Raw genomic sequence first — 27,425 nt, 5'->3', positions numbered from 1 at the left:
CCGCCTCTTCTGTCGCCGAAGTCTCAGCATATAGTGGTCGAATACGGCTCTTGGTTGCGAGGCCACTCCTCGCTGCTATCAACATTACTCTGTCCTTCGTTTGAGCCTGCTGCCACTTCATTCGATTCTCTCATCGGCAGTTGATCAAAGCCTATGCAATCACTTTGATCTCAGTGTTCCTTCTCGGCAAAACGATGTACTAGCTGCTTTATCTATGGGATGAAGGAAATGCACCGCTGTCGTTTCAATTCAACTATCTCCACAATTCGAGACTACACTCCTCATGGAGTTTCTGGCTGCGATTAGGTAGGCCCGAGGAAATTCTTCAAGGCATATGAGCTAGAATTAACCAGGTTCCGTCTTGTACAGGGAACTCAAGGCCCTCCCGGAGGCCACCCACCTCTTCTGTCCCCGGAAAGACGACGATGATCATGGCCGCTACGAAGATTTAGAGCAAGTGGATGAAGCGGGAAAAGCAATCAAGGATATCGTGGCCGAAGCAAAGGCTCGAAGGAGAGAGCTTTCTCTCGTCCATGCGCATCCTTGCATACCATAAGGATGGCGTAGAGGACGATCAAAACTGGATCCTCGGTAAACTAGACGAGTCGCTGGAGAAATGTGACCTATGCATCAAGCATTATTACATCGGCAAGATCTGGCTCATGGACTTGCTGAAGGAGGAGAACTATCACGAAGATGATATTGAAGCATTTGCTCAGAGAATTGATGAGTGGGACATTCGGAGAATCACTCGCAACTTGACAACAGCCACAACACAGTTGAAGCTAATCCCGTTGGAGAAGATTGGCTTGGATGTCTTGGACAGGGCTGCGTTGCTGTCAATATTCGAGACACTGAGCTGTGAAGCCATGCTGCGCAACGAAAGCCTCCTGCAGGAATATTTTGATGAGCCATTCAAGCTCATTCAAACAAAACGAAGCTTGAAAGTTTCAGATTATATTCCTGCAGTCTCTCGCTTTCTGTTTGATTCTGATCAGTTTCGAAGCTTCTGGGCTGTTCAGTCATGGACGCGATACGCACGGCCTCCCACTACTCAAGAATTTGAATGGGCGGTACGCGATGGCTTGTTGATGGGCCTACGAGCTGCTTCACAACAACCACCGCAATTTGCAGTGATTCAGAGGTTGTGGCGAGGCATGCAGCTTGTCGTCCGCAAGCTGCACAAGGAGCAGATCACACATCAGCTCCGGGGATTAGAGATAGATCCCTGTCGCCTCTCGGTGGACCACCTTGCCATACCTGCGCCGGGCTTGCGGTTCCTTCTCAACACCATCCAGTTATTCCTTGAGAAGGCCCCTGTTGACTTCTGGGATGCTATGCAAACCATTTCTCCTCAAGCAATCATGGAGCATACATTTTACAACACACAATTTAATGCATTTCTCCTCGAAACCTCCGAGGGTGAGCCTTTCGAAAAATCCGCATTGAAAGACATGCTCTCCTGGATCAATCCTTTCCTCGGCTCCCTGAAGGGTGCCCACCAGCCGTCTGCCTGTCGGTTCTTGACATTGCAATTACTTGGCCGCCTTCAAGATACCCAATACCCCAATTTGTCAAGGTATCACTGCTTTGATATTGGCTTGGCCAGCCTCCTTCAGACACTACGCCGCTTCACAGAAAATGAGTCTTCCCGGGGTACAGTTACTCGGATCGTGTTGGCAGAGACAATGGGAGTGGTTGGTGATACAATCAGCACAATCATCAAACCCCCGACTTTTGATGTTGAGCGAAGTCGGCAGGAGGATATTCTCACGCAGTGCATGGAAGTTGTACGCAACACATTGGCGTTGGAGTGCCAGTCATTGAAGACTGATTATGAGGCACTTCTGAAAGACGGTACCCTCTCACATGGAGTATCTACTTACTCGGCGCCCATCTGGGATGCTGTCATCAAAAACCTCCATCGGGACAACCTGCCACTGTCAAGTTCGGCACTCCTAGGAATCTTGCCTCTGGTGGGGTTGGAGATGTTTCCCACGAAAGGAGAAGGGAACAAGGAGAAGACCCACTTCAACATGATTTATGGCCATCTCACCAACCTCTCATGTCGAATCATCGGACGTCTGGCAGACTTCCCACCCGAGCACCTTGAAACTTTGTTCCGAAGTCAGGATACCAGTAGCGCTGTGATTTCGGCTCTGTTTGCCGCCGACTATGACACCTACACAGCTGCGGTTGACCTGATCAAGGCCGTCAGCGGCCAGTCAGCTCGACGAGATGCCATTTCTCACCTTCTTCAATCTTCATTCACGACCACGGTCTACGGCCTCAGTTGGTCATTCCGTCGGATTTCTTACATGAAGACGTTCGCGCCAGCCCCAAGAATGCTATACACTGGTACAGACATCGTAGAGATATTATGTGACAGTCAAACCGGTATGCTGCGAACTCGTAATCTCGCTGGTCGCCGGGAGGTCATGTCGTTGCAAAGGCTCTGGGAGTATTTGTGGCTGGCATTGACTACGATCTTTGATGAGACCGAGACATGGCACCTTCGGGGTAATGATAAGGCTGTCATGCTCGAATTTTGTCGTGACACGATTCAATTCGCGGACCTTCTCTTTGATCAGTATGGTGTTTTCTTGGGAGCTGTAGGGAATGCGGATTTGGGGCAGACCTCTGCATCGGAAATTTTCCTCAAGTCACCAACTGCCACCATGAGTGCCATGGTAAAATGGCTTAGGTTGAAGGATGAGTTCCTGGCAACGACGCTCGTAGGGTTGGTGGCAAAGCTTTTACGGAGGCTGGGTGGGATGAATGTGACCACTGTGAAGCCAGATGCATTGAGCTTTATTGAGGGGGTTGCTGTCAACGGCACAATCAAAACAATACTCAATCAACGTGAGAAGGCAGAATTAGTCCGCTCATTGGAGGCGTACTATAAGAAACCCGTCGTCACTGCCTCAACTGCTTCTCTCAAGAAACAGTCTTCGATCACCGCTTTCGCCAAACCCTCTGATATCTCGAGCCCCTCCTCTCGCATCACCAGTGATGATGATTTTGATGATGAGAATTTGACCGACCAAACTCTTCTTGAATTGTCTTCTTCTGTCGAATTTAACAAAGCTCGCCTCGCCACCCAAGCCAAACGGCAAGCTGAAAAGGCCGCCAAAATGCGATCCTCCACGGCTGTCAAGCATCGCCCTGAGATGTTCACCCCGGGCATGTTTCCCAAGTCAGTACCCCCTGTGCGATCCGGCGATGACACCACCCACGTCTTGTCTTTCCGTGAGAAGCGCGAACGGGAAAGGGAGGCCAAGAAGAAGCGTGATCAGATTGAGCTTGCCAGGCTCAAGAAGAACATGCCCGCATATGGCGTTGGGGAACAAACAGCTGAACAAGGCTCTGGCCTGAAAGGTATTGGTATCAAGGGTAAAGATCATACAACCCCCGCAGATAGCATGATGGTTTCCTCTGGTGATGAGTCTGATTCTGAGAGCGAAGATGAATTAGACAAGGAACTCTTTGGTGCCAAGCCGAAGAAACCGGACGCTGTCGCGGCTTACGAATTGAGCAAAAAACAATCCCTTCAACAGCAACCCGTCAAAAAGGTCAAGCGCCATCGGTCTGTCAGGGACATGCGAGCTCGCCTGGCTCCAGATCTCGGTTCTCTTCACCACTCAATCCTCTCCTGGGACTTTTTCGCAACCGGCGATCTTCCTCCTACCTCGGACCGCACTGATTATTCCCTGGTTTCAAACACATTCCGCACACCCGATGACTATCAGAGAACATTCGAACCTTTGTTGATTCTCGAGGCGTGGCAAGGTTTCCAACAGGCGAAGGACGAAGGTTCTTTCCGACCCTTCGAAGTCAAAGTCATGACCCGATTGGCTGTTGACTCGTGGATCGAATTCAGCACTCAGCCGCTCGGTCTTCCTCCTAAGGATTTCAGCATCGGTGAAGGTGACTTGGTCTTGTTCTCCAACTCGCCCAATCTCACAAGCGACCCGAGTGCGCCCCATGTTCTCGCGCGTGTCTGTGGTGTCAATCGGAAGAACAAAAAGATGGAGGTCACATATCGGGTCAATCCCGGGAGTAACAAGTTCCTGTCTTCTTTCGGGCCGGGAACTGAGGCTTGGGGCGCAAAGATCACTTCTTTGACGCCAGTGGAGCGTGAATATGGTGCCCTGATGGCGTTGCAGTACTATGATCTATGTGAAGAGATCGTTTTGGCTAAGCCTTCACCTCTTCTCACTTATTCAGATGCAAGGCTGCAGACCATCATGGACAATTACTCCATCAATCGTGCTCAGGCAAGAGCCATCAAGTCAGCTGTTGACAACGACGCGTTTACTCTCATCCAAGGTCCTCCTGGTTCAGGAAAGACCAAGACCATCACCGCACTTGTTGGAAGTCTCTTAAGCGACGTGCTTGGAAAACAGGTGGTCAAAGTTAATGGTGCCCCTGTTGCGAGAAATGCCCTCTCGAAGAAACTTCTCCTGTGTGCACCTAGCAATGCCGCTGTCGACGAATTAGTCATGCGATTGAAGGATGGTGTAAAGACGACTCATGGTCGCCAAGAAAAGGTCTCTGTCCTTCGTCTAGGAAGAAGCGACGCGATCAACACCAAGGTGTTAGACGTTACCCTCGAAGAGATGGTCAATGCCCGTCTGAACCAGGATCCCAGCAAAGGAAACGGCGTCGACTTGCAGAAGCTCTATGAAGAACATAAGACGACTGATACATCATTCAAAGAGCTCCGTGCGCGGCTCGACGAGGCACGAGCGAAGGGACTGCCTCCTCCGGAAGAGCTGGAGCGCGAGTTTGACTTGATGAAAAAGAAGCGGTCTCAACTGAGCACGTCCATTGATAAAGCCCGCGATCAGAACCACACGCTGGCCCGCAATGCTGATATGCATAAACGGCGGATCCAAGAACAAATAATCAACGAATCTCATGTCATTTGCACTACTCTCAGTGGCTCTGGACATGAAATTTTCCAGAGTATGAATGTCGAGTTTGAGACCGTCATCATCGATGAGGCGGCACAGTGTATTGAACTCAGTGCTCTTATCCCACTGAAGTACGGCTGCTCGAAGTGTGTTCTTGTCGGTGACCCTAAGCAGTTGCCTCCAACTGTTTTGTCAAAAATGGCCTCCAAGTTCCAGTATGAACAGAGCTTGTTCGTCCGCATGCAGAAAAACCACCCTCAGGACGTGCACTTGCTGGATGTCCAGTACCGTATGCACCCAGCCATCAGCCATTTCCCCAGTGTGACGTTCTACGATGGCAAGCTGCAGGATGGACCGGACATGGCTACGCTTCGCCAACGTCCCTGGCATCAAAGCGAGCTTCTTGGTCCTTACCGATTCTTCGATGTTCAGGGCATGCACTCATCTGCAGTCAGGGGGCACTCCTTGGTCAATTATGCGGAGTTACAAGTAGCCATGCGACTGTACGATCGTTTGATCACGGACGTCAAAGAATACGACTTCGCGGGCAAGATTGGAATCATCACACCCTACAAAGGCCAACTGAGGGAGCTCAAGAACCAGTTCACTCAACGATACGGCGAAGACATTCTGCGGAAGGTTGATTTCAATACGACTGATGCTTTCCAAGGTAGGGAAAGCGAGGTCATCATCTTCTCCTGTGTGCGAGCATCCAACAAGGGTATTGGTTTCTTGGCTGATATCCGTCGTATGAACGTCGGTCTCACCCGTGCCAAGTCATCGCTTTGGGTTCTGGGCAACTCGCAGTCCCTGGAACAGGGTCAGTTCTGGAATGGACTCATCAAGAACGCGCGGGAACGAAATGTCTACACGGAGGGTGATATTATGAAAATCCTGGAAAAGCCGCAGTTCACTGGCTACAAGGAGATTGAAATGGTTGACCTTGACGCCCAAGAAACACCAGGCTCCCCCGACTACGAACCCCCTGCACCGCAAATCTCTCGACCTTCATCAGCCTCTATTGGACTTGACTCGCGCTCTGTCTCGGTCTCTGCCTCTGGGCGCGGTACATCCCCAATTCCCCGACCTGATGGACCTTCTGGGGGACCTAAGGGTTTAGACCCGACGAAAATGTGTGGGATATGTGGAAGTGCCGACCATTTCACCCACAACTGTGACAATGACGAGGCAAAGGCAAGTGCTCGAGGAACCTGTTTCCGCTGCGGCCAGTCTGGTCACACCAAGGTTGCCTGTCGCGCTGAACGATGCCTTGAATGCGGCGAATGTGGGCATTCGTCCCTCAACTGCAAGTCCACGAAAGTTCTTTCAAAGTTCGAGAAATCTCGCCTTGAGAGAGATGAGTTCAACCTCAAGCGACGTCAAGATTCATTCACTGAGCGTCAGCGAGAGCGTCAACTGGGAGGACACAATCCCAAGATCCCCGTTGTTCAAGCCACAAATTCAAACTCGCCAGCGAACGCTGTTGATAATTCCGCGAAGAGGAAACGTGAGGAATCTACTTCTGGTGGACCACAGGCGCAACGTCCTCGTACGGGGCAGCCTCGTCCCCCAGTCAATGCTCCAAGGGGCCCATTGGGTCTTGGCCATCCCGGTCCGTCCGGTCCCACTGCTCGTGGTCCGATTGTTTCCAGAGTCAGTGGCCACCCCGGTCTTTCTGGCCCTCCTCGCGACAATCCGGTGGCCAATGTTCGCAATGGTTCCAAGGGCCCGCCAACCAACGGCCCACCAGAAGTGAGTTTTTCCGCCCACTGGATCGAATAACTGGCTTTCATGTATGCTAATAGTATACAATTTCTTAGGGTCTCATCAAACCTTCTCGCGACGTCCAGGCGTATCCGAGCGAAAATGACCCGACGAGGGCTCCGTCAACGAGGCCAGGACCAAATGTAAGCATTATGCTCTTGGCTTACTTTCAGATTAGTTACTCATACCGATTTCTTATCAATATAGGCTCCCAATCAAGGTGCTACCAGGCCCCGACCCCCGATGGTACGCAAAAAGAAGGAGACAGATCCTTTCATCCGACCCAAGCCAAAGCGCAAGTAAGCGCCGCAAATGCCCATTTCGATGTACTTGTGAGCATCCACATGACGCTATGTCATGTCTGTCACGTAGTTGAACAAATAGTATTAGATACCAATGATGAATATCATCTTGACATGTATCTTCCCTGGTCTTTCCAGCGTTACACTACTACCCACATTCTGGTCCTCTGATCACCTCGCCATGTCATCAATCCTTCCCTCGACTTACTTTCCGAGAGAGATGCCTCTTTGTCATCCACGGAAATACGTCCAGATCCTGATGTTTCCGAGGCACAGATTATCGGCCGCTTATACCCGTGGACGGTCTTTATCCTTACATAGGTAATGAGGATGTGACCTAATAAATCGATCTAGCTGTAATCAGCGCATTACCACTTGACGACTTGTAATGCTATGAAAGAAATAGGGTGAGCAAAACGCTAGAATACGCAGGTAGGGTTGTCGAGCGATTGACTATGTATACTACCTAGTGATTGATATCTGTTGATCATGTTTCAATTTTGGTATTACAGCTGCAATGGTTAATTATATCTTTTTCGATATTTGTGGCATCTTTTGCAGTATCTTTTCAGGTGTCTTCATATTATTGTTGATATATGTTGAGGCCTAGGGAGGTATCACCTTGCTCAATCATTCATTTCATTTCTCTTTCATTCTCACGCCCCGCGCATTTACATCTCTGCCAGGCCTAAGCCTTGCTCTTCTTCATTTATTTTTTTGACAAGTAATTGTCCAGGACCGATGTGATATTGGCCAAGAACAACCAGCTAGTGGCGCCACTGGCGGCTAGAGACTGCCGTAGGTGGTGCACAGGTGACGTGACTTGATCAGATAAGATTGCTATCAGCTGATGTTCTCCGCACTTCTACTTTCATTCTGCTTTCTTCGCTCTGAACCTCTGGAAATTATTTCGATGCCAACTTGTCTATCTGATTAGCCGTCATGATGGTCTCTCGTTCGGCCTCCGTCCTCACTGGCGCTATCGCACTGCTTTTACCCCTTGCGGCCCACGGCTTTGTTGTCCCACCTCCAGACAATCTCCAGGCCTTCCTCGGTGCACCACACAGTGTGGACCAGGGGCCAAACTCTAACCATGTCGAAGATCAAAGTGCCTTAAACCGCCCGTCCTGGTTTACCTCGACTTTGATGGCCCGCCGCCTGCTTGCGTTGTCACCCTCTGGCGTCATCTCCACCAACTTCCCTGAGTCCATCCCACCCTCCGCACACGCCCCCTCAGATGTTGCCGGTCTCTCTATCGCGCTCCGCGAGTACATTGCCGATTGTGATGGATCCCTGCCCTCGGATCTGTCTCACGATGATAACGGCGATCCAACAATTCTTGGCCTTCGAATTGGAACCACCTTTAAGAATATTGCAGCGGGGTCTAATCTCAGTCTCCAGTTAGACTGGTGGGATCACCTTAGCGAGGCTGGTCCGGTCTATCCTGGTCTTCCTCTCAGCCCGGCCGCTCTACCTCGGGTGACACTCTTTGGATACTTGGATTACCTCCCGTCCCCGCTTCCCGATGACGCAGCTGCGGCCCTCGAAAAGTGTTTTCTCGAGCCTCATCCTGATGCTAAGGTCTGGCTACCTGGTGCTTCTTACTCACCTCATGCGAGTTTCTGGGCCCGGTTGGTGGTCACCCATGCTTACTGGATTGGCGGGTTTGGAGATGTGCAGCAGATTGGGTGGATCAATCTCACGGAGTGGCAGGGGATCCGACCACACGCCAGTGTAGAGGGCGTTGGTGATGGAAGAGGGTGGCAGGATGTCCGTTTGCCGGGTGAAAAGCAGTAGAGAGAATGCCTAGGTATTTCTATAGGGATCGACGAATGGCTAGTGCGGCGCAGTGACGATCGCATGAGTTTCGTTTTCTTTTGAATTACTGCGCATGCAGCATGGATAGCAATGAAGCATATCTCTATATCTCTCCACCCTAAACGAGTTTTACGAGGTATCTTTGAGCTCTTCCTTCTCATTCGTCCCCCTTGTCTTATCTGCATAATGCAGGCTTATCAGTCTTATCATCCCTGTTGTGTACGGGACAGGTCGGGGGCAAATCTGGGGATTAAGAAGACGTCGGACCTGCGTCTATTTTGCTCTCGCTGTCTTATGTTTTGTATTGTCGAGCTGTTCCACTCGTGTTGTGGTGAGACATCAGCCTATACACCGAAAGCTTTCGGACCGGGGCTCGAACCCTCCTTATATTAGAACACCCATCTCACCGATTCATCTTCAACCATGAAGTTACGCATCCCTAGGCTGCATACACGGGTCTCACAGGGCGAGTCTGCATTTGCAGCAGGCAATGCACGATGGACAAACCTTGACCTGGACCCGATTGCCAAAAATGCGCGCAAATGGGGTGTATCCAGTATAATAGGTACAGCACTTGTGCTTATCTTTGGCAAACATCAGACTAGAGCTAACAGAACATGTCGTTAGCATATTGGATCTCCGATGCCTTGCACGCAGCAACCTGGCAATTCGCTAGTGGTATGATTGCCGTCGGCCTCACCTACCGTGAAGCTCTGGGCATTGTCGCCTTGTCCTTCTTCATCATATCGTTGGTCATCGCAGCAAATGGTACTGTAGGCGCCATATACCATGTTCCATTCCCTGTGATTGCTCGTGCCAGCTGGGGCTTTTGGGGCTCATATATCGCCATCATCTCGCGAGTCATCCTTGCCATTTTCTGGTTTGCTATCCAAAATGTTAACGGCGGAAATGCTGTTCGTGTCATGATTGGAGCAATCTGGCCAAGTTTCTTGGACCTTCCAAATGCTATTCCCGAGTCACAGGGAATCACGACAGCCGGTATGGTCGGGTATTTGATCTTCTGGTCGATCCAGGTTCCGTTCCTCTGCATGCATCCAAATAAGCTACGCTGGTTATTTACGGTCAAGTCGATTCTGGTTCCCATCGCCTGGATCGCTATCTTGATATGGTCGTTTGTCACCGTACAAGGCGGTGGTGAAGTATTCGCAACGCAGGCTCCAACAGTCTCTGGGTCCAAGTATAGCTGGCTGTTCTTGGCCAATATGACGTCGGTACTGGGAAACTACGCAACTCTGTCAGTCAGCATGTCCGATTTCACCCGCTACTCCCGCGTCAGTCCCCAGTGGCAGCTCCTTTATATCCCTATGCTGCCGATCGTATTCACCTTCTTTTCCTTCATTGGCATTGCCGCTTCATCCGCTGGCCAGGTTCACTACAACCTCTCTTCTATCCCATGGGACCCAACAGTCCTGATTAGCTACTGGTCCAACCGCGCGTGTCGCTTTTTCGGCGCAGCTTCCTTCGCACTAGCCTCCTTAGGCGTAAACATCTCGGCCAATTCTCTTTCGGCCGCTAACGACTTCACCGCACTGGCACCACGGTATATCAACATCCGGCGAGGGCAGATCCTATGCGCCTTGCTGTCATGGTGTCTTGTTCCCTGGAAGATCCTTGAATCGGCAAGCAACTTCCTCTCTTTCATGTCTGCATATGCCATCTTCCTCGGTCCTATTGCTGCAATCATGATGTTTGACTATTGGGTTGTTAACCGCCGTCGATATGACTGCCTCGCTCTATATCAGCCTCATAACCCGACATATCGCTATACATTCGCTATCCCGGGCCTCTCGCGCAAGAGTATGTCTGGCACGAACTGGCGCGCCGTGTTGTCTTTTATTGTTGGTGTCGCACCGAGCCTTCCCGGGCTGGCCAACACTGTGAACTCTCATATCGATGTCGGTGTGGGTATACATCCATATGAGTTTGGGTGGCTGTTGGGCTTTGTTGCCACATCTATTGCATATCTGTCGTTGTCATGGCTATTTCCTGCGCAGGAGACTCGGATCGACCGTGCTGTTCTACCTGACGAGATATACGATAGGGATATGCTGGTCGAAGGAATCGAAACAGATGATGCAGACGGGAAGGATGTGGTTCTTGATACACAGGATAAACATATGGATATGGAAAAGGCTGTCTAAGCTTTCTTTGATATTGATGTGAATATCCATTTGGCCCGAGCCGATATGAAATGTTATATTTGATGATACTATGTTGCGCTCTTTAATGCATTTTTCAGTGTGCCCTTTCTATCTTCATGTTGCTGCCAGAATGGTTATATTTTGTTTGATATTTAGGGCAGTTATATGGTCACGTGGTAGCAAGGTGACCGATCAGCACGGTGGGACCTCTGAAATAGTGGGCTAGACCTTTGTACCCGGATATACCGCCCTCCAAATCCTGCCGATTCTGCCAGTCTAAGCTCCTAATATAGTTAGCGTGTAGGCACGTGATTCTGAACTAACGGTTAGCAGTGAAAGGTAGTTATATACTCAAGGAGACTACTCAAGAAGACGACTAAAAAGACCTTTCAGAAGACTACCTGAGAAGACAACCTGAGAAACCATGAGATGACTACGGCCGGATAAGCGGCCGACTATATATTCTCGTGGCAGTATCTTTAAAACGGAGGCGGTAGTTATACAGGGCGGTAATATATGGGCACAAAGGTTTAGCCCAGAGGCCTAGGTTAAGCATTTGCATCCATATTCGACGGGTATTTCATCAAATCAAGCATCGGTGATATGCGAGAAAGCAAGAAGAACTTGTTAGAACGCACCCTAGTGTATTGATCCAATACTAATCAATACACAAGATTGGTCGCAGATAGACATGGGACTTTTGTCTGCATATGCTCAAGCACTCCAGGATTGGAACAAAAGCACGCAGCTCCTTGCAAAAGGCAATATGTGGATGATATGTGCTATGCATAAGGGGCTCCACTCTATACTTAGAAACAGGGCTAATAACCGGGAATACTCCCACAGCCACATGAGCCACAGCCCCACCCAGCCACAGCTGATGCCTGGATGACTCACAGCGGAACAATGGATTCCCCGTTCCAATGTTGGAAGGTTGCATGGTCAGACGTCCTGTCATGTGCCTTAGGAATACGAGGGGAGCCGATATCGCTGTTAAGCTGTATTTGGATTGACTATCCTATCTGAGGGCGAGGAACCCTCGGGAATGGCCCATATACCATCCCCTAGATGGATGAGTTGATACAGGTGTAATCAGGGCAGACGCCCGCTTTCCCCCAATAACCAGAGTAAAATAAAAGACCATAACCGTCCCATGCCGACCACACTCCGTGCGCAACCACAAAAGTAGATGAAAGAAAGGGGAAAAAAGTGAGAGAACAGATGCACGATGCAAGTAGAAGACACGCCAGTCATCACCACATCGTACACTTCGTGGGAATCAAACGCCCAAGTCCCAATAGTACGACCGAGTACCCGATAATAGGGGTATGTACAACGGGGTCAGATCGCCGTAGGGAGAAAAAAACACAAACAGAAAGACGGACTTTTTCTTTTTTTCGCCTCACACAAAGGAAATAAGAAAATAAGGAAAATCCGCTAATAAATCGCAAGTCAATTCAAGTACTCCGCAACACGGAGGCTTGGGTTCAACGCGATCTTGCGTGCTTCGCTGCCACAGCAGGCGCGTTTCATGCCTGCTGGTCCAGAGACTGAGCCAGTCTGCACGGGGGTGATGGAGGACCCATGTTGCGCCATGAACGAGCGTGGAAACTGCCCATCGGGCAACACAGTGTGGTCTCCGGAGGTCCCGAGGTCGATCAGATGACGTACATGGTTTTGGAGCAACAGATCGTCGGATCCAGTACGTCCACGTTTTCGGCACTGGCGCCGTTCGGGCGTAGCGCCTGAAAGTTCGCAGAGACTCTGAGCGGCTTCGCTCAGGCTGGAATCCAGGGAAAAATCAGACAGGTCTGGGACCGAAGTACCCATGGAACTAGGATATTCAGGGGAGCTGTAGACGCCGACCAGACAACTCTCGTCAATCGGAGAGGCGATAGTCAGAGTCTTACGGGACTCCTTGAGGGAATTGCTCGTGCAGCGCAATGTAGCCTTAACAGCCAGACGGGCTGGCGCCGAGCCAGAAGTACCGGAGGCGTTGGAAGAGACTGATGACGACCGCGAAGAGCTGGACGACAGGGTCGAGACATCCGAAACCATCGAGTCAGGCGACGATGCCGAGGAGGTCGAGCGAGCCAAAGATGATCGACGAGTCGCAGCCGGGTAACCATCGAACGACTGAGTCCTGGGGCAGAATGACAAGGGCGGGCGCTGATCGAGTGTTGATCGCGCCATGCACGCACTCTGCGCCTGGGACATGGCCGTACAGATGGATGGGCGGCGGGTATTATAAGCAGCCACACTCGCAGCAGGAGTGGCGGACACTTGAGATTGGGGGGTCATCTGAGGCGTGGGAAGCATCATAGGCCGTGGAATACTAGGCAGAGCCAAGTTGGCGTAATCCATGCGCGGAGTCGGCTCCAGGGTTCGCGGAAGACTCCGAGCGTAAGTCGGAGTTTGTTCGCGCGACGAGGAGCGCACAGTCTCGTTGATTGGCAGACTGCGAGGCGAAGGGTATTCTGAGAGACCGAGATCCATCCCACCCATTGCCGAGACTGGGGTCATGGGCTCTGACTCTACAAGGTCCAGTTCAGGGGTGAGTCTGGGTAGGACAGTCTGCCAGCACTGACCTTTAGTAACCGGGGGTCCACCGGCACCGGGGGTCAGCTTCAAGACCAAATCAGTCCAGCGCTGAAACGTTGCTTCATCGATGTGCAGGCGCCATCCGACAGCCTTGAGGAACATAAGCTCATTCTGGTTGATCTCGAGAGTATTAAGCCCAGAAATCTTGCTCCATGCACGAGCGGAGTAGTTGCGATCCTGCAGATACTTTGAAGCGAGAATCAACGCTGCCAGGAACATCCGGCGTCCACACTGCATCGCCCGCAAAGAAGACTGATCCCGAGGCTGCTCCTTGGTGAAATCATGCGTGGGCACATGCGGCTTGACTTTAATCAAATAATACAAAGCCACCTGCAAGGTACTGTAGCTAGTACGCGAGCGGCGGAGTGTCTCCTGGATAAAAGTGCGGAGAGGAAGAACCCCTTTAGATCCGGTCGCGGCATCGCTGCGGGACGCAGCGGCGGAAAGGGGCCAGATGGTTTCAACGATCTGTGATGCGGTGTCTTTAAAAGGAGGGGGGAGTATTATTTAGCTGGGTGTACAAGACGTACGTGAGGAGTCTTTTTTTTTTCAAGACTTACCGACGAGGTTGTCGACGAAGTTCACCTTCCGTTCCGACTGCCGTAGCAGACATGGCGGAGGGCGCGCACTAGGAGCGCTAGAAGAATAACTGTTAGTGCGCCGAGGGTGCGTTCGCAGCTCGGATGGCACTACACCGTCCACCTTGGAAGCAGGTCCCTTGGCAAAAGCCCGGGGGCATGCTCCGTTCGGATTTCTTCCCAACTGGCTATTATTCTCATTTTCCCAAATCACGTCAACCGGGTTGGTCGATGTCGATGATATCGAGCTCTGCGAGGAGACGCAATCCAGAGAGAATACAGATGAGGAAGAGGAGGAGGCGGAGGAGGAGATCGAGGATGCGTAGGGGTGAGCGTGGTGAGACGCTGTCAATTGAGAGCTTGGGTTTGAGAGGTTCATCCCCAAGACGTCCATCCCTGACATATCCGGAAGTACTGTGGAGTTCATATAGGGCGTTTGTGTGAACAAAGTTCAAATGAAGACAACCGGATAAAAAGCGAGATGGTCCGATTTTTGGAACCGTAGTGTCAAGATACCGTTAAGCAGGGAACCGGGAACGAGGGCCGAGGAGACAGAAGCCGTCTTTGCGACGAAAGGCGACGGCAGACCTTTAAACGTAGAGATCCAGGTTGATAACCAGATGTAGAAGAATAAGCGGAACCGCCGGGTGTAGCGGCTAAAAAGAGATCAAAGGGGGTAACAATCAACTATAAAGACAAGAAAAGGAAAACGTATTCACGATCCGATCAACCAAGTGCTTCTGATATAAAAACCAAAGCAGGGGCACGTGGTAGTATGACTCTTTTTTTTTTTTTGCCGAGTGTATTAGATGGAACCAGAGACGGTGACGATGCGGAGGTCGGTAACGGCAGCACAGGCGATCGGAACGGATGAATCAATAAGGTACATTTTGAAATGAGTCGTGTGATAGAAAAGAAGTTATATCAAGGCATCCAACGGGGCCGTGGACAGGCAGAACCAGGCTGGTGGCTGTCTGAACAAGGCAGTCGTTGAAGCGGGCTAGGCAGAGAGGGAGGCGAGAGTCGGGGGAGAGGAGAGGCTGAGGGGGAGGCGAGATGGGTTAGCGGAGGAGTCAGAAGGAAAAGGAAGGCATTTATGGAACGACATTACCTGTGACTCTTTTTTCAAAATCTGTTCTTTAAGTTGACTAAGAGAGGGGGCAAAAAACGGGAAGGGGAAAAGAATAGTCACACTGTGGCGAGAAGAAGTGGGTGGCGGGTTAGGAAGATGCCGGGAGGCGCAGGGACCACACGTATATAGAAATAGAATATAGTCAAATATTCTACTTCTTTTGTAGATGAATCCTATTTAGAATCGTAGAATCAGAAGAGGAACATTGTGAAGATGGCGTGAGAGGGAAAACCCCGGATGCGGCGAAGAGACTCCGAGATAGGAGAAGCCCTGGGAGTGGTACGACGGTGACTCACGTTTCTATCGCCTTTTTTTATATACATACACACTATTAATATACTATTAATATGCTATTATATTCTATATTAGATAGTCTGATATCTTCTATCTTATAGATGTTCTATATCTATGGATCACTATCATATTATTATCATTATCTAGGCATAAAACGAACTTTGGGAGTGACTTTGACCATGCAGTGGCACCTTAGGTCTGTGTAGCCACTTATAGTGTGATTTAGTCTTATTTTCGGAAAAAGTACCATATGAACAAATCAGCAAGGGAAAATATTCTGAAAAAGGGTTCATGTTCAACGAATAACTATAATCCATCCATTCTGAAGGTTCTGTAAGCACTGTCCAAGTTCCCACTGAGTCATAAAGCCGCTTGCCACGCTGTCTTCGCATCTTTTGGCCAATCCACACGCGGCTGTTAGACTGTGATCCACTATCATTCCCATTATTCCACCATTACCTCTATGCTGATTGGTTGACCCTGCGATCGGCGTTGCTGGTTGGGGTTGCCTGCAGCCTTCATGGAGCTGGGGAACCTCGGGAGTTCTCAACTCAGATGACCTCACAGTGGGAACTTAGGCTGAAAACAAAGAAATGTTTTACTAGGTCAGGCTTCAAGTTGGATTTCTCGAAAGTTCGGATATCCGTTAGAGATAACTGCAGGGCAGGTGGCGAAATATGCGGGTAGTAATGTACAACAATAATGTGAGAAAGCTTCCAAGGTTGGAAACAAGAAAATCCTCAAAATTGAAAAATATCTCCATAACATATAGTGATAAGTCGATCCAGGTAGCTATTTGGCACGATGTACACAAGCTATCTACAACGATGCAAGCACCTCTCGCAACACCTCTACCAGCCCCCGTACTTCGGCCTCTGTCTTCGTTAGTATCGAACGAATCCAACCGAGCTACCCACTCACCGGTGTTATAGTGCAGGAAGCTGACCCGCACCACCCCATCCTCCACATCCTCCAATCCGCACACGTCGGCCAGTAGCCGGTGACTGTACATATGACCGCTGCGGAACCCAAAGGCCGATCGACGCTCAACCTCCTCCACAAGGCGCTGGCTGCCCACTCCCTGCACAACAAAACTAATAACCGGCACGCGGAGCTCCTTGCTGGCCGAAGGTTCACCGATAACACCGACCCGGCTATTAGAAGCTAGGAACTCCAGTAGAATCTGCTGTAGTCGCTCTTCGTGCTCGGCCATCTGGGCCCAGGTCCTGCTAGGGTCGGAGCCAAAGTACTCCACAACCTCGGTGATACTCTGTGTAAGCTCATAATTAGCCGATGCGAGGTTGAGCTTCAGGTCAAGTGTATCTGTGGGCTTGAAGAAATGCCCCAGTGACTGGATCTGATCGTGAACTCGTGATGAGGCATATAGCTGTGCCAAGTGTGGTCCATACACCTTGTACCAGGAGAATGCCTATGTAGTGGGGTCGATCAGCAATGAACCAGTCACCCAAAGGTTTGGGTTGCAATTTACATAGAAATCCACGTCCAACGCCTTCACGTCGACCTGACGATGCGGAGCCAGGGCCACTCCATCCACACACAGCAATGCCTGTATATGTCCGTGTGAGCAAATGCATATAAACCAGTAGATTCCTTGGTCACTCACACGAGGATAAACATGAACCACGTCTGCAATCTTTCGGATGGGACTGATAGTGCCAGTGATATTGGAGGCATGAGGGCATGCTACGAGTCTGGTCTTATCAGACAGCAGAGACTTCAACTCAACCGGGTCACACACTGGATTCTTTGGGTCGGAAGCAGCCCACCACTTTACGGTCAAGCCCAACCTATCTGCTATATGGACCCACGGGGAGGTATTGGCCTCATGGTTGAGTTTGGAAAGAACCAGTTCATCACCAGCTTGGAATTTAAGCGCCGTAGCCAGATTGTGCAGTAGCTGGGTGGTTGAGATACCAATGCTGATCTGTTTCCGATTCCATGCGTTAGCACCCGAAGTTTGACAGGTTCTTACATTTCTTGGGAAGTATGCGCCATGGCTTATAGTGCAGATACCTCCTCGGGCGCGGCGTTGATGAACCCAGCAGCCACTTTGTATGCATTGTCGTACGCATTAGTCGAAATTTGGGAGACTTTATAGCTGGCTCCGAGCTGGACATTCGTGTTCAGCAGATAAGAACGGATGCTACGGCCGCGTCAGTATATAGCAATCTACAATGACGCCGATTGGACTAACGAGTCAGCCACAGTATCAAGAACCTGACTTCCGCCTGTAGTTTAACAATCAGCACAAATCTCAAAATTACCGCGGCTATGAAATGAAGGTCCACCTCACCAGCATTGTCCATGTACACTTGCTCCTGCTGCAGTGCAGGGAAGCGAGAGCGAGCTGCCGAAATATTGAGAGCAGAGGCCATTTTGAATATTGTCTGATCCACTTGATATAGCTTGATAATAGCTGGACTATTTAAGATGGGAATTATTGCAAGATATGAAGGATATCTGCCCACTTAATAGTTGTCTGTTGTCTGGCATAGGGCGTGCTGAGAGGGGTAAACAGTGGAGCTGGTAACGGATTTACCCCGGTCCCAAGCTAAATACTATGTACATTGCGTTTGGATACCATTCCATATTGTGGTTCTGGTTGGGGGACATGCCAACTCTACATTCTAGAGCTTGCGGTCAGCACATCTACATGAACAGCCCTGAGGAAGCAAGTAGGTTGCCTCACTCAAACAGCCAACCCCCTTGCCCCCGCAGTCATCCCTACATAAAGCAATGGAAAAACGACGTTATGCCAGAACAGTACAGATAGGAACCTATATTTGGCAAACCATACATGGGCCGTCCTACACATAGCCATGACATGGAAAACATGAATTAAATGCGAAGATTTTGCTTCCATCGGGTATATGTATGAAATCCAAACCAACAAAACAAACCCCTGCAAGAGACACAAGAAAACCCCGAAAGAACCACATGAGAGCAGCCATATCCACAATAAGATCAATAATTCCACTACCGGGAACGTGAACTCGCTGCCCCAGCTCCACCGGGGGAGGCATCATGTACGACGCACAGCAGGTATTTCCGATCCGGCACGACAACAATCTCATGTTTCTTTGTGCGCATTCGAAGCAGCTTCACTTCCCCGTCCTCGTCCCGGTCAACGCCATCGCCGTCCCGGTCCTCCTCACGTGCTGCGCCTGCCTCGTTCCCGTAGTCGTAGTTAACATCCCAATGGCTGTCACTGGAGCGCTGCACAGTGGGCGTGGGCCGCGATAGCGAGATACCGAGTGCCTCGGCACTGGAGACAAAGGCGAAGATGTGGGCAGCTAGTGTCTCGGCTTGCGAGGGTTGGTAGGGCTGTGACACGGTGGGCGAGGCAGGGGATGGGTCTGTGGGTTGGGCGGCGGAGAGGGGGTTCGAGTCGGTTGTGGATTGGGGGATTTGTGCGGTGCGAGAGCTTCCATTTTCTTCGGTCGTCTGTGCTAACTGTCCTGTGCTTTGGATGATGGATCCATCTTTGCGGGAGAGAATCAAGGTGGATTGCACGCCCGGGCGGGAGGTGAGGTGTGAGAGCAGCGTGGTGACATGCTGGGGGACCTGCTGTGTGCGCTTTCGAGGTTTGTCAGAATAGTTGGCGCATTTGGAGGAGAAATTGCACTTACTTGGCCTGAGTTCGCCATGATTGGGGGGTTCCGCGGGGAATGTGAAGAGTGCTGGTATGCGGTGAGAGAGGTTATGGTTAGGGGTGGGTTAGACGAGCACTGAGCATCCCATGTCTTTGCAATTGCTGTTTCGGCTACGTGTTTTCCTTCAGCCAGAATGATTGAAGCACATGGAGTTCAAGAAGTTGACTGCTTGGGCGTCCCCAAAACAAATGACTAAGCATTGCGATGGGCACAAAAACATCTATAACTAGATGAATCCTGTAAAGATCTCCATGTAAGCTCTTCAGGTACTAGTAAAATATAAAAACCCAATTAATAACTCCTCTTGTAAATTAAATCTACCAAGTAGTTTCAGTTATATACGAGGGGGTTTATACGGTCCTACGTCAACCTTGAAAGGACTAGAAATTATATAGATCTAAGTTGTTGCTGCAGTGATATATAGCGCAAAGTTCGGTGCAATAATATCAATTAAAAAGAGAGTAAAACACAATGGTATCATGGGAAATATAAGCAAAGATAGACAGGGTCGGGATATGTAGAAGTAAAAGCCAAAAAGATCATCATAAGCCAATAAATGAGTAATATGGTTCCGTCAGAAGTAATGAAGATGTAATAAAGAAAAGAATATAAGGAAAGCAAGGGAAGACATCGTTATTTATCGTTTGCGGGCAATTCGAGTTCCACTGAGACTGGACTTGTCTGACAGCCAACCAGTCTCGATGTCTTCGATCATGTTGTCTAGCTGTTTGACGCTCGCCCGGCCCTCTCGGTAGGAGCTGGAAGTCTCAAATCCGCTGTGCTCACTGCTGCGAGAAGAGCTGACCCAGCTGTCAGGCCGTGATGTATTGCGGCCGGGATATTGGTGCGCAAAGGGAGCGTGTGGGGAGTTTGATGACATGTTCGGGTCAAGATTGAGACCCTGGAAGGGGTTCTTGGCTCCAGCATTGAGCGCCGCCATAAGAGCGGCCTGTAGAATCTGGTTCTGGCGTTCCAGATTCGCCACCCGGTCTTCGAGGTAGTGATCCATTTGAGGAGCAGCGCGGATGTGTTGACTGCTTTGAGACTCCCTCGATCTGTGGGTTGATTGGGAATATTGTGACTGAGGAGACGAAGCCTTCTCAAGACTGTGGATGCTGCGGCTTTGGGGTGTCATAGGGCGCGCGGGATTGGGGTAACGAAGTTGATTGCGGGAGGATCTTTGCCGTGGATCATTTGCCTCATATCCCCGGCGCGTTGGCTGGGTTGGCTGGTAGTTGTCGGCCCCTCGGCGCGAGTGTTTGGTGTCTATCTCTGGGCCAAAAACCTCGTCGTCTGACGATGGAAGTGGGGACTCGGGGCGAGATTCGGGACGACTTTGCTGGTATGTTTCAGGAAAACTCTCATGTCGAAGGCTGCTCCCTGAGCTGTTGCTCCGGGATAACGCCGAACCTCGGTAGGGCCCCGGTGTAGGGTATGCCTCCTTGTTTCTCATTGATGGTGGAGTAGCTACATTAGGTGCAGTGTAGTTGCGCTGGCCAATCTTTCGCCCAGGAGGCGGAGGAGGTGGGTGCTGAGGAGGTGGAGCTGATGGGAGTGATGCAGTGGGTGGAGGCGATGGCAGACCAAATGGAAGATTCTTTCGACTGACTTGGGAATTGATCTGAAGCTCCTTCAGAGCAGCACGTTTGCCATTAGACTTTGTAGGGATAGAGTGCCCTAGGACGGGAGAGTCGGCCAAAGGCTGCCCCTCGGAGACCTCCGCATCACATTGACTTGAAGGACTTTCGGGGAGTTCTTGCACCCGAGGGATGCGCACACTTGAAACACGTCCTCTAGGAGTGCAATGTTCTGGGGTTGGGTGGTAGTGTTCCGAAAGCGAAGTGGTCAACAAGCTTTCCTCGTCATCGGCCATTGACCCTCCAGCACCGAGGCTGCCTAGAGCGGTTGCCGGGCGCGAGTCAAGGGCACAAGGACTGTCGATAGCGGATCGGATTTCCTGATATTCAACCAATGTTGCAGAAGAAGAATGCAAATTGGAAGACAATGTCTCCGAATCAATCGCTCGACTAGAGCGCGTGTTGGTGTCCGGAGCAGTCGGCGAGCATTTGGTCTTGGGCACTGAGGGCAGGGGCCTTGTAGGCGCTGGGAGAGGAAATGCTTGCAGTGTGCCTAGGGACAACGAAAGCGGTCGAATTGTGGTCTCATCTTGGGAGGCAGAATCCTTTGAGGCGTTTACTGCAGATAGTGCTTCTGAAGAGGTTGCACAAGGTGCAAGGGCATCTGGGTACTTTCGTTCTGCTGTGCTGACTGGAGCATCTATGAAACCATCTGATGATTTTCTTGGCTTATCTGGAACTTTGGATTCGTTGTCAGAAGGCCCAATTCGTGGGCTGGCCACCGGAGATGCCGGCGACGCTGTGGTATTTTCGATCATTTGGTATCGAGGAATGGATGAATTTCTCCATGGGCCCCTGCTAGATGTGCGAGGAGGTGCAACATCTGGGAAAAGTTTCAAGGTAGGCGACAAGGGTGTGACATTGCGGACAGAAGATTGTTCTGACTGATTTCGCTTTTGGATATCGATAGACGGTTTAGGCTCTGGCTTTGTCCTATCCCCACCCACGGATGTATTGATAGTGACTTGTGAGACAGGGTCGGCGCGGGTACTTGACTCTGCAGAGCTAGATGGCCGTTGGATTTGCTCATCAATTGACATATTCCTATACGAATGACTGGTAGAAGCCAACGAGGAAGTTGGTCGGGTGATAGTCTGAGGACTGGGGTCTGCTGCAGAACTTGACGTCGGGTAAGCTGAAGGGGATTGGGAGGTGTGATCGGTTGGCTGATATGGCGGTGGCATAGAATCGTCCAAATCGGAAGTGAGTGAGACTGCAATGTCGACCATTGAGCCAAAGGCAGCAAGATCCAGAGAGCCCAAGCGACGTCTTGTCTCAGTCGGTCGTCTGTCGCAATCGACTTTGGCTTGCAGCCATGGCTGTCCAATGTTTTCCACATCTTTCTTTGATCTGGAAAGTGATCGAGAGAGAGATAGTGACAGGCTTTCTTTTGATCGCTTTGCCTCCTTTTGCGCCTTTGATTCATTTGGAGGAGCCGCTGGGATAAGATATCCTCCCCGTGTTAGTGCTTCTATTTGGCGCTGCTGCTCTTCTTGCTTTGACCTGGGCGATGATTCCTTCTTTGGGCGCTGGGCAAACTGCAAGAGGCGACGATGAAATGGCTTCGGATCCTGTTTTGAATCTGGCTTCGAGTCTGACTTCGATTCTTTAGGCGAAATAGGAACAGGGAGTGCAGTAGTTGTATCAGAAGGACTTGAGGGTTGAGGTTGAGAGGGAGCGCGAGAGCGGGGTTGAGGTTGGGATGGAGGTAGAGATAGAGGCGGCGGCTGAGAGGGCATATTTTGGCTCTGGAGGAATCGAACCATGTCCACTAGGTTTTCATTCCTACCAGCCCTTTCAGCCATGCCTGCTGATCGGGCTTCAGGTCGTGGGGCACTGCCGCCTCGAGGCCTGGGGGCGGCCAGAGGTTTAGGCGGTGGTCCAGTCTTTGTAGACGTCATGTTCATGTTGGGGATCCTACGTTTCGAGGGAGGATCAGGTCGATAAGTCCGAACAATTGGGCTTGGTGCGACGGCGCAGTCATGCGGTGAATCAAGCTGATGCATAGGGAGACGGTGCATCAATTCCTAGCTGGCTTCGCAATCCGACAGTTCCCGGTTGTCGACATGAAAACCCAGGCTGTTCGTGTAAAACAATAGACAATTCTATACTTGGCAGGTTAGAGAGATGAACCAAGTTACTAGCTCGGGAGCGAGGCATGCTCACCTGCTCAAGAGGGCCAACACGACAGGGGCCTGGGAGGCTATATAGAGGGGGGATATGATATGTCGACACAGGTTGATACCACTATGTACCAAGAGTCCATATGTACAAAGTCGACAAGAGTTGAGGCGTGGGAGAATCGAAACGAGCGACCAAAAGTCGAAACTGCGAGACGGAAATAGAGAGAGTTTAATAGGATCCCAGGTAACTGTCCTTACTCCTGAAATAGAAGACAGGAGTATTCCGGGTAACCCCTCCCGGAAGGAAAGGCACATATACAGGCTGAGGCTAAAACGGGGAAGTACGAATCCGAAGGACAGGTCCTGCATATAATGAAAAATAATGAAAACGGGTTCGTCCAAGGGGATTCGTCCAAGCAAGGTCCTGTGGAGAACCTTGCACTTTTAGACTCGATCAAACAGATGGCACTTGCGATGTATAACCGGGAAGGAAAAATATGACACAGCAATTGGATGACACCGGGAAGACTGCTTGATGGGGCTGCATGGTGCCGTCTGGGTTTCTTTTTTTTCTTTTCCATTGTGTTTATTGTGGCAGGGACAATGCTGGCCAACCACAGATTAATCGTCAATTGAACTGCTTTGCCTTTTAATTAGCTTTTCTCCTTGTTCCCCTTCGATATGAATGCAAGGGGGGTTAAAGAGAGAAAACGTCAGGTCCTGTACTCTGTTCTCCCCACCTTCCTCCCCAATATGAGGTATCAGATCCAAGAACTTTTCAAGCCACTTCACTTAGCGTGATTTTCCTTTTTCCCAAATAAAGCAAGAGTTTAGATCGGAGCTGTGCAGATCAGAATTTTTAGGGATCCTCTAGACGGGTAGAAACAGTCGATCATGGTCGATCATGAAAAAAAAAGTACATGTAGATCGGGAAAATATGGGTGAGATAGCTCACACACAATTCATGAACTATTGGAAATAGACTAGGGAATCAATAACATATTTAATCTAAGTTGAATGATTTGACTACTGTAATTATCAAGATCTCAAGATGTCAATATGTCAAACATGCATGCACTCCATACAAATCACACCAGGACAGGGATAGACATGTACAAAGGTACAGCCCTGTGGAACTCTGATATCATTAATCTATATCGGCATTATAAGTGATCTAGAGAAAGTTAAGATGCGTTCAATTTAGAAATAAGATTCTGTGCAATCACAAACGGAACTCGAAGTCATCATCCCTTGCTTTCGATGTCCCACACTTTACCAACATAGGTAGTTAGTACACCCCATCTCTATGTTGTATGTACGATTGCCTGCATTAATCTCCGAAGAAAAACGCTCTTTTTCATGCAGTGTTCGACTTCATGGTTCTTGATTCCCCGAAATTCAAATCAGAATGGAAAGTAGAACAGTAGTGACCCACCTACAAGACATGTCAACTCTTCCCCTCTTGTCTCAAATGTGTAAAGAGGATACCCACTTCCAAGACGGCAAAGAATCTATAAGCGAATAAGAGACATTCTATCGTGCACATATCACAGCAAACATATTCGTTCCAAGGCCTGGTTTTAGTCTTTTGGGGATCCATCGGGAGTTGACTCGATGGGAATCCATACATGTATAACATTTCAATGCGTTGGAGCCTGTCCAATAATAGGACTTTGATGGTTGTCCTTTTTAGCGTTTGTAAAGAAATAGAAGTCCACTTATCTCGTCCCTCAATTTCTAAAAAAAAAAAAAAAAAAAAAAGGGAACGTTCCCATGGATAGCATTAGATTATTTTGTTCGTGGTTTTCCGGCTCTCCACCTGGGCAGGGCTATAGGGATAAATGACTAAGATTGAGGGTTCCAGCTTAAGACTTTAGCTCGGAGCTTTGGTATTGTATATATCTTGCTTGTACCTGCTGCAAGGGCACAACGCCCATGATCACCCCGGCCAAAGGGCGCACCGAAGGGTCTGTTCGGTGCCGATTGCAGTTTTCGCAGGGCGAAACCATCTGTATAAGGACAGACGCTGTGGTATTCCAGCCCGAGCTGGCTTGAATCGGACGCGTGGTTCACTGGTAGCTTTATAGGTAAAGCCCGCAAGAATCTAGGCCCCAGCCTAGGCCCAAGTCACGGTACCATCCTATTGGATGAATTTGGTTTTGCTCATAAACCGTGGCTGAACAATTCATGGACCTGGTCCATACGCAATCGCTTCTTTTAACACCTTGCTCACGCCGGATGATGCACGGCCTAATTCGCCACCTTCCTCTCTGGCGCTCTTGATTCCACGTTCGATTGCTGGCTGGAAACGAGTCGAGAACACACGGTACCTATCCTCACGAGTTTCGTACATCTCCCCTTCCTCATCGCGCGGCTTCCCAAACAGATTCAGGTATGCGAATGGAGTAGATGAGTCCGAGATCATGTGCTGCGCGGTCTGGCAAAGGGGGAAGGGCCAGTCCGGACTCTCATCTTCACCAGACATTTCACTATCCACACCGTCGACCGAAGGTTTTCCGATCCCCGCATCCAAAAACATCGCCAGAGCCCCAAGCGTTTTGACCATGGGCTTGCCCTGGCTGCCAGACTTCCCAAATGAAGCTCGGCTTGAGGACCACTGCGAGGACTCTTCGGTGTGCCAGCCCAACACGGACAAGAAGCAGTTGAGTGTTTTGATCCAACCTCCCGCGCAGGAAACTGTTGATTCTCCCGCTGCCTCGACCATCCATGATAGGATCTCCACGGCAGAACTACGGATGTCCGCTGCAAGATGGGTCATTCCTGCACGAACGTAGGGAAGGAGTTGCGCCACATGGTCTTCGACATCGCCCGGCGGCAGGGTCCGCAAGAGCTTGAGGAGCTGGGTCCGTACGCTGGTGGCTCCATCGAGGATGAGCGGCAGTAGAGATGGTAGAATAACGCTCACAGGTTGTGGTAGAGGAGAGTTTACTGGCCGAGAGGATATCGAGGTAGTCAGATAAGCGAGCGAGTCGCGTCGTTGGCTGTCAGACTTGGCGGAGAGGAGAGATAAGTTATGCGTGAATGTAGCATTTGAAGTCGGGGCGGCGAGATGGAGGGATTGTTGTGTGAGGACAATTGCTAGTGATTGTGAGCATAACAAGACGTCAAGCAATTATAGAAATGCACATACACTTCGACTTGAAACTGGTATCGGTGTAGTTGTCGGGCTTCGCTTTGGTTTTCCCAACCTTGAGTTTAGGTTTCTGCAGATGTTAGTTGGTTGAAGAGAAGAAACGGGGGTTTGTAATTCTAACCTGGAAATCCTTTTGCTTATCCTTCTTTCTTTTAGAGCTGGATCCCATGGCTGCGCAAAATCAATTGATTGTTAGAGATGGATGGACTGTCAGTGATTCTTTTTTTCGCTCTGGTTATCACACGTGATTTATCATATCAGTTGTTGCCTGAGGCATAAGCCTTCCTGAAGGGGAAGTATATTGTGATAATGCTTTTTTTCCCGTACAATGTTGTAGGTGATTCCACTTTCGGCTTATTAAGAGCTACTTATCCATGGATGGTTTATAATCCTTTTATTGCAGAAATTCGATGTATACTTCACACAAACCATGTTGATATTTCGAGGTATATCCAACTCAACGATCCAAGCCCGCAATATCCATTCGGCATATATTCGCTATGAAGGTTGGCACAACTGAACACAGATTACACTCTGTGTACAATGTGAAGTGGGAATTTACCGGACCTTGATGTGTGATTTATTTAAAATAAAGGTGTAGGAGAAGGAATGGTGCAGCCAACCCTCACAATGAATGTATAAACATCACTTGAAATTCTATCCTATGTAACAATTCATTTGTAATCGGCTTCATATACCCTAGGTAGGCATTTAGGTTGCACCTGAAGCATTCTATTAGCAAGACCAAATAATCAAGTAACTACCACAGTCAGCAACTAACCACGAGACCCTCCGCCAAGGGCCTTAGCCACTGTCTCCTGCGCCGACTGCAGCAGAGACTTTTCCCTCTCCAGTCCATAATCACGCTCTTCTCTCGGACCACCCTGTCCAAATTGCCAGATATTGTCGGGTGTATCCGACGTGCGACGAGACGTCGCCTTCGTATCTCCTGCGGAACGCAATCAGTCTATTTAGCTGGTGCTCAAGAAACAACACGTAGTTCATCTCCAGAGCAAATGTCATCCGTCGTCTGCGCAAAGCCCACGCCCTATCACTGCGGGAAATACGCACCGGGTTGGAACTTTTCAGCTATCGTCTCGCGCGCATTACTGGCAGACTCATGGACGCGGCCGGTGACCCTATCTGTGGTATTCGTTTTGGTTGTGAATGGTTCGGAGGCTCCTACGATGTGTAAGCTGGTTTCTGCATGGCGGGTAGAAGTCCACAAGATAGCTACTCACCGTCCGTGTTAGACATGTCGTCTTGTTGA

At 50.0% G+C, this 27,425-nt stretch overlaps 9 protein-coding genes across 9 annotated transcripts; 3 read left to right on the top strand and 6 right to left on the bottom strand.

Moving 5' to 3' along the window:
- Positions 1-533: 533 nt before the first annotated feature.
- Positions 534-6,983, top strand: N7525_003960 (putative tRNA-splicing endonuclease; the record flags this gene model as incomplete). The annotated part of the gene is made up of 3 exons (XM_002566281.2): positions 534-6,668; positions 6,737-6,823; positions 6,888-6,983. 3 exons carry the CDS (start codon positions 534-536, stop codon positions 6,981-6,983), a joined length of 6,318 nt encoding a protein of 2,105 aa, XP_002566327.2.
- Positions 6,984-7,924: 941 nt separating this feature from the next.
- N7525_003959 (uncharacterized protein) lies at positions 7,925-8,779 on the top strand (the record flags this gene model as incomplete). The annotated part of the gene is made up of 1 exon (XM_002566282.2): positions 7,925-8,779. One exon carries the CDS (start codon positions 7,925-7,927, stop codon positions 8,777-8,779), a length of 855 nt encoding a protein of 284 aa, XP_002566328.2.
- Positions 8,780-9,223: 444 nt separating this feature from the next.
- N7525_003958 (nucleobase cation symporter-1 family protein) lies at positions 9,224-10,962 on the top strand (the record flags this gene model as incomplete). Its single annotated transcript, XM_002566283.2, has 2 exons — positions 9,224-9,365; positions 9,428-10,962. 2 exons carry the CDS (start codon positions 9,224-9,226, stop codon positions 10,960-10,962), a joined length of 1,677 nt encoding a protein of 558 aa, XP_002566329.2.
- A 1,452-nt stretch (positions 10,963-12,414) lies between these two features.
- On the bottom strand, positions 12,415-14,568 carry N7525_003957 (putative G1/S-specific cyclin Pcl5; the record flags this gene model as incomplete). Its single annotated transcript, XM_002566284.2, has 2 exons — positions 12,415-14,045; positions 14,124-14,568. The coding sequence occupies 2 exons, from the start codon at positions 14,566-14,568 to the stop codon at positions 12,415-12,417; spliced, it is 2,076 nt and encodes a 691-aa protein (XP_002566330.2).
- A 1,818-nt stretch (positions 14,569-16,386) lies between these two features.
- Positions 16,387-17,963, bottom strand: N7525_003956 (putative aminotransferase; the record flags this gene model as incomplete). The annotated part of the gene is made up of 7 exons (XM_061212875.1): positions 16,387-16,442; positions 16,489-16,996; positions 17,057-17,134; positions 17,192-17,512; positions 17,602-17,731; positions 17,783-17,816; positions 17,882-17,963. The coding sequence occupies 7 exons, from the start codon at positions 17,961-17,963 to the stop codon at positions 16,387-16,389; spliced, it is 1,209 nt and encodes a 402-aa protein (XP_061069896.1).
- A 601-nt stretch (positions 17,964-18,564) lies between these two features.
- Positions 18,565-19,235, bottom strand: N7525_003955 (uncharacterized protein; the record flags this gene model as incomplete). The annotated part of the gene is made up of 2 exons (XM_002566286.2): positions 18,565-19,164; positions 19,218-19,235. 2 exons carry the CDS (start codon positions 19,233-19,235, stop codon positions 18,565-18,567), a joined length of 618 nt encoding a protein of 205 aa, XP_002566332.1.
- Positions 19,236-19,878: 643 nt separating this feature from the next.
- Positions 19,879-22,785, bottom strand: N7525_003954 (uncharacterized protein; the record flags this gene model as incomplete). The annotated part of the gene is made up of 1 exon (XM_002566287.1): positions 19,879-22,785. One exon carries the CDS (start codon positions 22,783-22,785, stop codon positions 19,879-19,881), a length of 2,907 nt encoding a protein of 968 aa, XP_002566333.1.
- A 2,401-nt stretch (positions 22,786-25,186) lies between these two features.
- Positions 25,187-26,324, bottom strand: N7525_003953 (IPI1/TEX10 family protein; the record flags this gene model as incomplete). The annotated part of the gene is made up of 3 exons (XM_002566288.1): positions 25,187-26,100; positions 26,153-26,225; positions 26,277-26,324. The coding sequence occupies 3 exons, from the start codon at positions 26,322-26,324 to the stop codon at positions 25,187-25,189; spliced, it is 1,035 nt and encodes a 344-aa protein (XP_002566334.1).
- Positions 26,325-26,931: 607 nt separating this feature from the next.
- On the bottom strand, positions 26,932-27,412 carry N7525_003952 (transcriptional regulator family: GATA type zinc finger; the record flags this gene model as incomplete). The annotated part of the gene is made up of 3 exons (XM_061212874.1): positions 26,932-27,104; positions 27,227-27,337; positions 27,397-27,412. 3 exons carry the CDS (start codon positions 27,410-27,412, stop codon positions 26,932-26,934), a joined length of 300 nt encoding a protein of 99 aa, XP_061069895.1.
- Positions 27,413-27,425: the final 13 nt, after the last annotated feature.

The sequence above is a fragment of the Penicillium rubens genome (assembly GCF_028828025.1).
Source record: "Penicillium rubens strain IBT 27055 chromosome Unknown utg000002l_segment0_segment0, whole genome shotgun sequence".
NCBI lineage: Eukaryota > Fungi > Ascomycota > Eurotiomycetes > Eurotiales > Aspergillaceae > Penicillium > Penicillium rubens.
This window is presented reverse-complemented; position numbering and strand designations above follow the sequence as displayed.